The sequence below is a fragment of the Haliaeetus albicilla genome, chromosome 11 (genome assembly GCF_947461875.1).
Source record: "Haliaeetus albicilla chromosome 11, bHalAlb1.1, whole genome shotgun sequence".
NCBI classification, from domain to species: Eukaryota; Metazoa; Chordata; class Aves; order Accipitriformes; family Accipitridae; genus Haliaeetus; species Haliaeetus albicilla.
The window spans coordinates 38,252,250-38,266,183 of NC_091493.1; the positions used below are offsets into that span (position 1 = coordinate 38,252,250).

General features: G+C 39.1%; 1 protein-coding gene across 1 annotated transcript in view; it reads right to left on the minus strand.

The window, feature by feature from the left end:
* The window catches only part of ADAM12 (ADAM metallopeptidase domain 12), a 185,472-nt gene that overhangs the window by 15,177 nt on the left and 156,361 nt on the right, over window positions 1-13,934 (minus strand). Inside the window, exons 13-17 of the mRNA XM_069797206.1 lie at window positions 13,259-13,348; window positions 11,653-11,848; window positions 4,121-4,229; window positions 3,817-4,015; window positions 1,273-1,350 (exon numbers count right to left, since the gene is read on the minus strand). Of these exons, the coding sequence (XP_069653307.1) occupies window positions 1,273-1,350; window positions 3,817-4,015; window positions 4,121-4,229; window positions 11,653-11,848; window positions 13,259-13,348 (672 nt within the window). The remainder of the gene's footprint in view (window positions 1-1,272; window positions 1,351-3,816; window positions 4,016-4,120; window positions 4,230-11,652; window positions 11,849-13,258; window positions 13,349-13,934) is intronic.

The window sequence follows — 13,934 nt, forward strand, 5'->3', positions numbered from 1 at the left end:
GCCAAAAAATTCTGTTGCACAGGACAGAGATGGCACAGTCTCATGTGAATGTACAAATTGATTTTTAAATAAAGTTTTTGGGCTTAGGTTATAAATATGGTCCTAAATTCTGTGCTAACATTGATCATCACTGATCTACCACCACCATGGAGAAACCATTCAATAGATTAATAAATGGGTTTCTCAGTAAGATACTAGTTAGTTCACAGGAGTTTGAAAATACGCATTTTTCTGGCAAGGTCAGCTGGCAGGCTTTCAGAAAGACTATACTGACTGTGTCTGCAGAGTATTAAAATATCATTCACATAGCTTAGACTGGCTATGGTCATGTAAAATGAAAAAAAAAAAAAAGATTTACTTTTCAAAGACAGCAAGATAATTAAACATATCATTTGTTAAACATTATTTTTTAAATTAAAGCACTACAGGAGTTCCCATCTACAATTCTACGAGGTCATTTTTTGCTACTCAGGAGTCATCAGAGGTTCTCCATCATACAGAGATAAAGACGCCAGTCTAAGCTGATGCTCATTCCAGCACGATGATAACACACAGCACCATCAACACTGCACAGTTTTTCAAATGCGGGATGATAAAATAAGTTAAAGCAAATTAAAATCCCTTCTCAGGAGAGGACAGAGAATTTCCTATGGCTCTTTCAATGTGGTTGCCACAGCTTTTCACAGAAACAAATAGATCATCAGCAAATCAAGGTTAATAAGGCATAGCTTGACATAATTAACATTTTCATAATATAAACTAGGTTTCAAACTGCTTTGATATTATTAACTAATATCATCAAATTTTTCATCCTGCACCACTTTCATACCATGAAACTCATCAATATGGTTTTCCTTTATTTTAATACTTTTGGAAATGCTTTTCCATTTGACTCTTAATTCAAATGCATATTTTAACTTCTCTGTATCTACATAGAAACTGTATTTTTTTAAATGTTAATAGGAATTCTTCACGAAGGAAGGTTAGACTTCAAATTGCTTTGAAGATGACAAAATTCCTTTTTATCACAGACTGTTAATTAAGAACAAGATAATTACTACTTGATAAATATTTCTTTGTTAAATAAAAATAATTCCATTCTTGCAGTTCATATAAGGGACACTGAAAATGGAAATACATAATTAAAAAGTATTGCAGTGACTTTGACTGATACATTACAAACAATCAGAGATCCCAAAGCTATTACACAAAATGATTTCTTGTCCAGTGTTTATTGACTGATTGTAAAAAACCTGTTCCTATAATGCTTACTCCACGTCCATGGCACTTTGTTGCACATTTGTGGACACCAAAAACACTTGTATTCTGGCACCGGCGATTAAGGCAAATCTGCAAAATAAGAGAAAAGGAGTTTTAACAGGCACAGAACTGCTGGTGCTGACAAGGTATCATGTCCTTCTTTATACGTCTGCTCATCCATCAGTGGTTCTTTTAGCAGTTGCAGGTTTCCCAATACACAAGCTGCATTGACAACATGACATTGACAAAAAGATAAGGACACCAGAATTAGGTGTCGTCTTCTTCTTATGCCTTTCTAAGTCTTTCAGGTCCAAATCTGGGGAAGCTGAATCTCGATCGGCATCCTGGCCGATACGGAATTTCAGACATAGTTCATTTTGGGTTGATATGCTGAGGTCGTGTAAATGAACACTCACAGTTTCACTGAAGTGGAACTAGTGGCAAGCCGCTGGGGTTTGGGGGGTTTTTAAGCCAATTTAAAACCCAGTAATTTGCATTTTTTCATGACTAGGAATGCACTGAGCAGGAATCTTCCGTGTACCTGATCTGGCTGCATTCCTGTCTTCAAAGCAGCAGGTGGTTCCTCAAGGAGAGGTTCAGGTGCCCTTGTGGGGTAAATTAGCACAGTTCTGTTTATATCAACAGTGCAATACTTTTTCATGCCAGTACAGAACCTGGACTCAGGACAGCCTGAATATTTAACTGAGGTCATTGGTATATATGGGCTCATCATCGTTCTTCAGCAAAACTGAGACCTTTCTAAGAGTTTTCCCAAGCTAAACAATTTTTTTGGTGTCACATATAAACCAACCATATTTAAAGTGTAATAATGATCTTATAGGAAATGGAAATAAACAAATATCATATGCAAAGAAATAAAATTCAATTTTTTTTTTCTCCAGTCATTACGGGTAAACTTTACTCTGCCAATATAGCTGAAAACTGAGGCAAAGCAAGAGTGGTACCATCTAATAATACCATCAAACAATCAAATGACTGATGATGATGTCAGTAATAAGAAGTTATCCTACTCAAAACTGAAGAAAGAAGAAATTAGGACTGCAATAACTGTTACTATGTTATGTTGACCAAAAAAAAAAAAAAAAAAAAAATCACTGCACAATTTTGCTCATGTTTAACTGCAGTTCAGTTCAGTAGTACTAAAAGTCAGTCACAATAATTAGCATTAAGCAGGGAATAGTGTTGAAGGAGACGACAGGGATGCTTAATCAGGGCACTTATGCCCTGGGGAGAAGGAAAAATGGAAAGGAAATTAGAGTGAATTGGCATCAACATGCACGCATGTAGAGAATATGGTCTGATTACAGCAGTATTCACAATTCAAATATTCATAGTGCAGTAGCACACAGAATTTTGATCACATTAAAATGGCTGCATTTCAAATTGTGTATCTTCAGCTTAGAAAACTCAAGAATATTTAAATTCATATTCTTAATCCATAATACAAATGCACTAATGTCCTCAAAGTAAAACATACAATTTCGTAAGTATTAGCGTGTGTATTCTATAGTGTGTATGTGTATGATTAGATAGATTAGAAAGATTAAATACTCATTAGTAAAACATAATAGGGTGCTTTCCCAGCGTTGAATTTGCTTTGAAAAGACATTTTATAACAGATTGACTTAGAAATATTGTAAGGGTTGTTTTCCTGTAACAGAACTGTAGTTTCACTAGGGACATATTTTAAACCTGTTCCCAATGCAGTGTGATAATCCAACATATTTCAAAAGCATTCAGAAATTCAGAGGCTTACTTGAATTTACCAGAAATTATCAAAGCACTTTTTTTTTTCTTTTTGCAAGTAATCCACTGAGGGGATAGAAACCTTCATTTCAATAGTTCTTGGACTCCTTTCCATTCCTCCCCCCCCGTAAACTCATGGCTGTCTCCCATCTTTCTCTGTTCCTTTTCTCACAAAAGAAAAACCGAGAATGAGGCAGCCCTATGAAATTTGGACTACATTCACATAGGATAACTCACAAAGTTTGCAAAATATGATTGCAAAAATCAGTTTTGGTGGCTGAACATCACTGGGTTTATATTTTTCTAATAGTGCACACAGAGATTGCTTTTCCTGCAAGAAAAAAAAAGGGGTTGGGGTGGGAGCCATAATCAGCAGATATAATATATATTAAAACCTAGAGTGAAGTCAATGACAATTTTGGAATGCCATAGACACTAGGAAAGTGAATACATTGAACTTCTCAGAAATTCATTAACAAGCCTGTAATGTGTTTTTCTGTGCTTCTTTTGCAGAAAACCTCTAGCCTACATGGACAGATATGTGGGACTGTCCTCAAAAAATCTGTTATAAACTTGAGCAACTTGCATTGCATCTGCAAATCTGTAATCCAGAACAGTGGCCAAAAGAAGAAGGGAGTAAAAATCTGACTCACTGTGAGCATGAGAAACAATTCTTTTGTGGAAAAAAAAAATAAATCCCAAAGCAGAAAACAGGCAGTTTAGTACAAAATACTTGGCAGCATGAGGGTAGTGATGTTCTCCTTGTTTGGGAGTATTTCAGAACCTTACTTTTCCATCTTCACACTTGGTTCCTGACAGCACAAGACCAGGATCGGGCATATCATCACCCAAATACACGTGGGTACCACGACACAGAATCTTGCCACCTTCCTGAAGTGGGATATTAGTTTCTATGGAAACAGCATTGGTACCAATTACAGGTCGATTTGCTCCTCCTTGACACTGGATTTTTCCACATTTAGCATCTCTGAAGGCAATAAACAAACCCATAGATTAGTGAAACAATTTTAAATGTTATAAGCCCTCTCCCACCACCCTTGCACCTGTTCCTGTGTTTGTAGGGAGACCCTACCTGGGTTCACATTTAGCAAAGGAGCTCTTGGAGTCCTTGCCACAGTTGCCGTAAGGATCACCTGCAGAATTGACTCTCTCAAAGCAGATCCCAGGAGCAGGTTTCGCACCTGAAACAAAACCTAATCAGAACTTTCATCTCATACAGGGTGTTTTTAATAATTTTCTTTGAGCTCCGCTAATGCTTTAGGGGAAGGTAGCATGTGATCTGCATATTGATGAAGCACAACAAAACAGTTGTGCTGGATCAGCATGCTAATTGAAGAGCCCGAATATGTGGGTTTTCCACTGTTATTTGTCTCTCTTGGCAATGCTGAGCAATAGACAACGCAGAACTTATTCTTTTTCAGAATTTCTCTAGATGATATCCCTCTTGTGAATCCTCCTAGGACACAAAAATGTCTACTAAATGCCAAATCTAGTTTGGTGAAGAAAGACAAAGGCCAGCTGGTAAGTTAAGTCCCTTCTTTTTACAGGAGTCAATGTGACTCTAGCGAGACCCCAAGAGCTGAAGCCAAAGAAAATACTTTTCAAGAAAGGCCTTTTTAAGTAAATTCAGAACAACTAGAAACCAGAAAAAATCCAGTTGCAATCTAGAGTGCTAAGTGTCTGTAAAAACATGAGCACATGACATGGCAAAGAGAATACGCCGCTGTTAGCTCAAGCTAATGTACTGAGGAGAGGAAGGCAACCCATCCCCACCTTAATCCTCAGTAAATCCACTCCTGTGGGAAAGGACTGACTTGAAAGAAGGGTCATTTCTACCATGGTGGTAGAAGTAGGAATCTGGGAAGACAGGCAGCATCTGGTTCTTATCTACTGTAGTCTTCTGTGATGGAGACATATCATAACAGCAAAAGAACTTCCCTGGTGGGAGTAGTACTGGAAATGTTTGTGCAGACAGATTACTCATCCCTACATTTTAGAAGTTAAAAGGTCCTATTAGAACATCAATTCTAATGTCTTATACAGACAATCTCCTGTCCATTTTCCCCCAGATTATGACCAACTATTGAATATCTTCTACGGGAAGATAGATACAGTCATTTGAAATGTCTAAGAGGTGGAGGATCTACTTCCCTGGTTTGACTGTTGCAACAATTAATTAGTCCATGTTATTAGAATTTAATCCCTTTGTTCTATTGTGAAGTGCGGCTTTTATTTCCAGCCAGTAATTGCTGCTTCTTGCACGATTAAGAGGCCCTTTGCTAGGGCCCTTTATTACCCCATATTTTCTTTCCATGAAGATAACTAAAAGCACAACCAAGTCAGAAGATAACTAAAAGCACAACCACGTCATTGCCAACATTTCAACTACTCCAATACGCAGACCTGCTTTGAGGAGACAAGGTGGTAAGGAGCTACGCTGGCTAAGACTCTTAACAGATATCTGCTGAATACATTTTTGTACTTTTGATAGATCAGCCAAACAAAAACAAAAAGAACTGGCAGCAAATGATGTGATAGCCTAAAGGCTGAGAATATACCATTTCTACAGTGTTCCCTGATCTTTAACAGAGACAGAATATCTGAGTTAATGTTACATTTTTTCCCAATGTTTTGAGCCACTTCCAATTGTGTATGCCTCTAACTGTGGGTAAAACATATCATTTATTTAAACCAACCTGAAGATTTCATCTGAAAGCCTTCAAAGAGGAAGAAGGTTTTTTTAAAAAAGGGGTTAAATTCCTGGAGAAGAAAATACAAATATGATTGTAAAACTTCCAGTTAGTGTGGATCTTTTCACTAATAAGTCAGAGATTAAAGCCTCAATTAATTATCTGCATTTCACAGTTAGAAGCTTGACTAATACTATATACTGCTGAACAGCAATCTAATGCTATTAAGGACAAAATATTAAAACTTGGAGAGGCTTAAGATGGCACTCTCTTTTCCTTCTAACATTTTTACATACTGAAACTGGAGAACTCTGAAAGAAAGGCACAGAAGGAACAGAATATGAGCTCTTGGTTCCCTGGAGAGCAGGACAAGAGCTTGAAATTCTTTGGAAGATTACAATCAAGCTTGCTGAGTTCAGAATATTTCTCAAATCTGGAACTATTAAAAAGGACTCACACAGGATTCTTTCACTTCTTTTCATTAAGCCACAAGCAATAATAAAAAAATCAACAAAAGCATCCAGACAAGGCACTGTGCAAAAAGCAAAAGTAAAATTTCCATTTTCAGCATGTAGGTTCCTCCTCGTCTTTCCAGGGCAGGCACATTAACTATTCAGCTTGATACAAACATTAACATGTGCATATACTATGCCAGCTTTAGAAGGGAAGGGGAGGGAAGGAAAAAAAAAACCCATGCTGTAAGCAAGAGGCCAAATAAAACTGCTTTTTCTCTCACATCTGCATAGACCAACTTGCTCTGACCCACCTCGCCAAAGGAATAAGACCTCACCCACCTACCACAGTCCTATGCAATTGCTAAGGGTCTCATTTTTTTCTTGGCCAAGAGCTTTGTGCCCCAACTAGTTCAGCCAATGGTGTATCACCGCAATGACTGGAGGCTTCTTTGGAGATGTGTCAGCAGCAGCCCCGAGCACAGACACACTTTCCCCAGAGTGCTGTCTGGCTCCAAAAGCGGCCAAAAGCAAAATGAATGCTCATGACCTGTGCTTTGACTGTAAGTGACCTAACAAAGACTTGTTAAAAAAATGGTGTTAAAAAGAGAAAGGGCTTACTGAAATACTAAGAGAGTTTAAGGTATTTATCTTTCTCTTTCACCTGGTGAAAAATTTTTGTTTGGTTGGGTTTTTTTGAATGTAGAAATCAAGTGTGTTACATATGATGGGAAGAAGCCTGCAGGAGGAAGAACACATCTGCAGCATCCTTGCAGGGCTCAGACAGCCCGATAATAACTCCAAACAATAGTGCCTGACAAGAAAAAAGATCTCACAGAGTACAAAAAAATGCTCCCCTGCCAGGCTCGGAGCAGTCTGTGTATGAAAACACCTGGTACCCAATGATCATCTGCAGCTTGGAAACCAAAATCTAGCTTCAATTTCTGCCTTTGGTATCAAACCAAAGCACGTTGTTGCTTGGGATTCAGGTGGCTGTTCCCTCTCCTGACTTGTTTCTCACAATATTTGGACTTTTTAATAGATGAAAATGTATCAGAGTGTAAGAAGCTGAACAGATGGAGCTACCAAGGTAAAAGGAGGTTTTCAGAGGATGCTTAAGGAACAGAATTGTAATGTTGTGTTTCTGGAGGAAACCCATTTATCATGACTGCACCATATAAACTGAAGCAGAAAGTCCTGTCTTTCTCTATTTTGCTACCTCTACAGGCAAAGGGAAAATGATTTGTGAAAGATTTCCAGTGGTTATTAAGTGCTTTGAGCTGGATAAACAGAGTTTATTTCACTTTGCTATTGATAATTATAGTATCGTGACCCTGTAATTAAGGTCCTGTCAGCCTTTCCACGCCAAGCCTTATTCCAGAGATTAAATCAGCCGTTTCAAACTGCAGAAGGTCAAAGCTCACCACTGCAGTTGTCAGCCTTGAGACTTTTTTTTTTCTCCAAATGTGTATATTGATGAGCCCACTTCTTTCCCTATATGGCTGCAAAGAAAGAGATGTTCTACACTTTTGGAAGCGATACAGAAATGCTGTGTCATTTCAGATCAGTGCAAGACCTGCTGCAATGAGAAAATACCGTCACAGTCTCCTGAAAGAGAAGAGAGAAATTTCTGACCATGGTGCTGATTCCAAGAACAGAGAAACACCCGTTATCAGGCTGACAGCGGAAAAGAAAGATATTTCAATTCAGTTCCCAACACTGTCTCAAGACTTATTTAAAAAAAAAAAAAAATTATACAGTGTTTATGGGTGTGGAGGGGAAAAAACCCAACCTTTGAGTAATAGACTGGAGTTCTGTTGCTCGGGCTATGCCAACTAGCACCACGAACAACTGTATAAATAAATATAAGCATAAAAATACAGTTCTCTGTCATGTGATTTGCACCTGGATTTTATATTTCATTGTTTTACTGCACTGATGATGCAAAGCAAACTTTCCACACACTCCCTTGGCCTCTCTCTTCATCTTGTTAAGTCTGTGTAAGAGCGAGATGGGGTTGAGCTGGGGGGGTTTTTTTTGCATTTAAGGAGTATGCTAGCTCTTATTACCTCTGAGAATATGGCTTAATGCCTTTCACATCTCCAAAAGAAAAGACCTGACCATAAATGTGTGGTGATCCAAATAGTTTGATTTTACTGAATTCAGATATTTATGGTGCTTGAATAGATTAGTATTTTTGCAAAAAAAACCCGAAACAAAACCAACCAACAGTTATCAATGGTTTGGTCAGCTAGCTTAGATGTGAAGCCCATCTATTTTGCCTATAGGGTTGTACCTGGAAAAAAATGCAAACCTCTTACACCAGTTACAGGCCTTTGTAACATATATTGACACTAAAATTAAGATTGTTCCTGCCTAAACAAATGGCCATGTCTATGCAACAAGTTTAAGTATGTTCTAATTATTAAGTCAATGCCTGCCATTTGCTCCCCCAAATCATTGCTTTTTTTCCCTCTTGGGAAAACACACTGACAAACATCTCCTTTCCTTCCTTAAAGAGTCATTTTCTTGTCAATGTAGAAAAAGCCATGAGTCTAAAGCTGAGAACCTTCTATTCCTTAGTAATCAATAATTTCTCTCTCTTAAGTGGCTTTATCTGCGTAGCTAGTTGCTCTGGGAAAATGCCAACGGAGTACTAGACATCACACAAATGCATTACTATCGATGTACTTTTCAGTCACACTACTATCAATAGGTCAGATCAGTGCAATTTGATATTTTTGAATACGAAACAAAAAGGTCACAAGCAATTCATGCATGTTGCTCCTTAAGGATAAAAATGACATGAATGAAGGCGAGAGAGAGAGTAGAGAAATTTGTGTGTTCTGGGAGCAGACTGGAATGAACTTGGTCTTTAAAAGGAATTTATGGGTGTTTTCGGATACTGTCCCAAGGTGCTCCTCCCCTTTTTCACACCAAGATTTCCATGCTACTGCAGATCGGGAATAGCAAAAAATATTCCTCTACTTGATTTGAATTTATCTGTTGAAAGTAACAAAAAAATCCCCATGGAAATGCAAGTACTTCTTTCTGGAAACAGGTTCCTATTGCTCAGCCTAATGTAAACAAGCTCTGACAGTGCTCATCATTTTTCTTTAACTAGATCTAAAAATATTAAGATTGATGTTTATCATTGGGCTACTGGACATCTGTAACCTGTTGAATAAGAAAGATATACAAAAGAAGACATTGATAAGGAATTAAATATACTGGATATTATTTTAAGAAAAGTTATTGTATTTTGTTCTGCATGTAGGCTTTCTCCTACTGGAAATAAGAAAAGAGGAATTAATGTAAATGAACTATGATCTGTTTTTTCTTTACAAAAGAAACTACACAACCACTCCTTCACTCCATTCCAACACAGGCAGTTGTTAAAAACAATTCTAATCAGTTACAACAATCTGGTAAAAGGTTCAAATGTATCTTTTTGATACGAAGTCCAGAGACGATATCTTAGAATGTCAAATCTCTTTCTGCTGCAAGCAAGGGTGGAAAGAATGTTTTTTTATCTGTGCCATGATATTTTTCCAACTACACGACCCACCTAGCCCTCTTCCCATTCCACCCCGCATCTGCCAGCTCATACTCCAACCAGATGTAAGTGTGATCAAGTGGTGGATATTCACATCCTTAGTTTTTAAATCCAGAATATAGGCCTTGGTTTTTGCTTGAACCCTATCTGCTACACTGTTTGACACTGTTTGAAGGTTTCCTTTACTGGTATTATTTCTAATCTATACTTCCAAAAATGAATTAAGCCTTTCAGTTCAGGTTTGGTAATGTCTCAACCTCCCTTTCAAAACCTTTATCCTTGGTTATTCCCAAGACAAATACGGCTCTTCCAGTTAAAGTCTGTTTGAGCTCTGTTCTTAACAAAGTCATCTTTCTCATGAGCAGCCCCCCATAGCCTTGACCACTGGAGTCTCCATGCACAGCAGTGCCCATATTGAATAGTCCCAGGAAAGAAGACAAGAAAGAATTAGGGGAGCGTGGGGGGTTTGGAGGACTCGCTGTGTTAGGAAACAGACCTGGCAAGGGAGCTGCAGCAATTCAGCTCCCTGACCTTTAGCTGAATTTTTCTCAGCCACTGAAATTATTAACAGTCTGACCGAGTAACTTTCCATGGCATGGGAAACTGGTTCATAAGGAGATTTTGCTTTATGCAAGAGAAAATGTCTCTGTATCCAGGGGATTAAAAATCCCAGTATGACTAAGACTGGAGGCTATAATTGTACATGCCTATATGAGCTCATATTAACTCTACGACGCGAGTGGGATTTGGAGGAGTATATCAGATGCATGGTTTGTTCCACGTGGGGAGTTTAATCCTGAACTGGAACTCCTCTAACCTGTTCTTATACCCACATGACGAAGCTAACCTGCTATGTGTATCAGTGCCATTATTTCTTGAGATGCTTTAATGCTCTTTAAAACAAAAATTGTGAACGGTCCAAGTCTCTGTGAAGTTAAAAAATAAATCCTTCAATAGGAGGGTTTTGACCAAGGGAAACATCTGTGTGTCATTATATTGATACATAAGTTTTGAAACAGAGCTGAAGGCAGAGAGATACTGAATTGGAAGAGGCTAAGGGAGCTGAAAAAAAGTTAGTTTAAAAGAAATACTTAAATCTAGCTCTAAACAATGCTTCTCTTCAGGAGAGGTAAAAGTGGTTTTGCCCTTTGAGAGAGGGGGTGAGATGCTGAAGGAGACATGACTTGTCCCGAGCGATGAGGGAGGCAATAGCAAAATGCTGAGTTAGTGCTTGTATTTCAGTGGAAGGGCCATAGGACATTACAGAAAAGTGAACGGCTTTCCTGGGATATCATGTTTCCGATAACCCAAGAACTCATGCTATTACATTTTTGCAAAAAGTAAGTAAATTCCCACGGGAGAATAAAACCTCTTTCTGCTTGACTGCGTACTGTGCTAAGAGCACTGTCAGGAGGTAGGCTTACAGGGTAACACCAATTAATAAAACACACACAATGATACAAGAATCTGATGTTAATGTCAAATACTGAACTCTGTTTTGGGATGTAGACTGGCGTACACGTTTCACAGATGAGCAATTTAGAAGCTTACATACCAATCTGGAAAAGGATGCAATTTCAACCTGTCAAGAGCATTCAGCACTTCGTAGGATGACATAAGGCCATATCAAAGTCAATATTAAATGATTTGTCTAAGTTCACCTAGCCATTTACAGCAGTGTTGCAGAATGAACCTAGTTACTGTTGCTCTCTACCTCCTGCTGCAAGAAACGAACATTACTGCAAATCAGGGATAAAATGAATCACGGAATGATTCCCTCATTATTCAGTTCTCCGTTTCAGAAAAGAATAGCTACAGATTGGTACTGTATAAAATTCCTCCAAATCCCATGCTTTTTTTTCCCCAAGTCTATCTCATAAACAGATCTCCTGGTTCTCAAACTCACCTTGGCCCCAGAGCGTGATGCACTGCTGCTCGTGGGTCTGGCATATGCCGTTGTAGCAATAGCCGTCCACTCCATGGCACGCGTGCCCGTCATGCAGGTACACGTTAGCTGGGCAGTGAGGGCTGGCTCCTGTGCAAAACTCTGGCAGATCGCAGGAATTACTTGACTCTCTGCAAGAAATCCCCGCTGGTTTTAACTGCAAAACAAACAAAACCCCTTAACTGCTGTAATTCCCATCAATCAGAGTTATGCAGCGGTATAACCCATGCAGCGCACAAACAGCTTTTTCCACTGGCTCTGCACCAACTGACCGCAGAGGACAGTATAAGAATTATGCAGCTCTTTACATGCATTTATTTGACACACGTTGCGAAGGGTTTGGCAGGAAGGAGGGCCAAACTGAACTTGCAGCTGCAAACATGGCTCACGTGGCTCAGGTCAGAAGGTAGATCCAGCCTTTTGTTAGTTTTCAAATACGAACCAAAGTTTTCAGAGTGCCTCCTGCAATCACAGGCACAGAAACAGCTTGGGCTGTACTGCAAAGGATGCTCTGTAGCACTGACCAAAAGTCAGACCAGAAACTTTTTCATCCGTAACAACACAGCAGTGACCAGGGCAGCCAGCTGATCACGTAACTTTATGTTAAGTGCTATGTTATGGCTCACGAAGCCACCAGCCCACCTGCCTTTGGATTCAGGTCCCTGACAGCTTCCTGGAATGGAGGTGCATGTCCTCATGGAAAAGTCACTTTGTCACGGGCATCAAGATCTTCTTCAACTTATTTATACAGCTAGTCCATGTAAGTGTTCCTGTCCTGATTTCCCTGGATAACTACATTTTTTTCAGAGCTGAAAGTAACTAGTCGGTAATGGTGGGACACGGCAATCTGAACATTCACTTATCAACAACCATAAAAGATGGGTGTGCTCTGGGAGCAGCACTGAATTTTAACTGCATCACCACAGCGCCTTTGGTAAAAAGCAAAAAGACATGAAGATTGATTTTGCTAAAAAGCATTTGCTAGCTGTTTTGATAGCTCGCTGCTACTGAGCTTTTAGGCAGATGGTTGCCACAGACACAATGGAAACTTGCTGAATGCTTTATTAGCCCATATGCAAGAGATGGTCTGAGAATTCAAGAAGGTAAATGCCTGTGGCAAGTTGGCTTTTTATAGTATGTTAGGAATCCACAAGAGCTGATGATCTGCATTAAAAATATATAGGCTGTTGATAGAATCAATACTTTAAGAGTCTTCCCATAAAAAGAGGGTCCAGCATTTAATGACTGCTTGCCAGAGCAAAACATCCATATAAGCATGAAAAAATATCAAAGCATACAAAAGTTCCTAAAAAAGAAGAGGTTTTGCATGAGCAAATGAAATGGCTACAAATAGCACAGACACCATTGAAAAAGTCTGTCGATCTGCTCCTTCGATAACTGTTAACAATTTGAGAATTTTTTTTAATTGCTTACATGAAATGCAAGTGTCTTAACGCTTAATGATACCAATTTGCTTGTTCTCCATCCTTGCTTACTGCTCTGCAGTTGGGAAGATTGCGGAATTCTGCCCACCCCACGGAGATAAGAAACGTTCCCGTTGGTTCACCTGGCAGTCTTCGCAGCAAAGTCCATGTGCACACACCGCTCCCGGTTTCAAAGTGCAGGTAGTTGCATTACAGCACCGGTTTGTACATTCCTAGATGGAGGAGAAATTTAGAGCAGACAACTTTCAGTCACAATGAGCTGTAAATCAAGAGGCTGCCTATAGCTCCGCCAAGAAAAGCTAGGCATAAAATAATGAATTATGCATGAAATCCTACAACTTGATCCAAAGAGTCTTGTCTGTCCTTACATTCAACAAGCGCAATAATTGTAGTAAAACCAGAGAAGTCATTGAGAAAGGCTGGTTTATTCTAGCTATGGATCCAATCCCAAATATCACAAACTACTCAAGTGTGCTGATACCAATCCGGATACAGTAGTACAGTGTTTTATTTCCACAAAAGTCAGTGGAGTGATGCCATTGCCTCAAGTGAGGATCCAGGGCCTGTGTTGCAGTTACTGAGCATCACGACTACAGCTCTTTATTTTGTGATAGTTGCTCACCAGGCTTCTGTATCGCATGGAGACCGGTGGCTGCCACAAAGAAAGATGATGACACCATTCCATGTAATCTCTTATCAGGGTATGCCAGTAATAGAGCTTTGAGAAATGAAATGAGTATGAATTGCATTCTCACTAACTGATACATCCCAATTTCACACTTACGGATTAGATGGTGG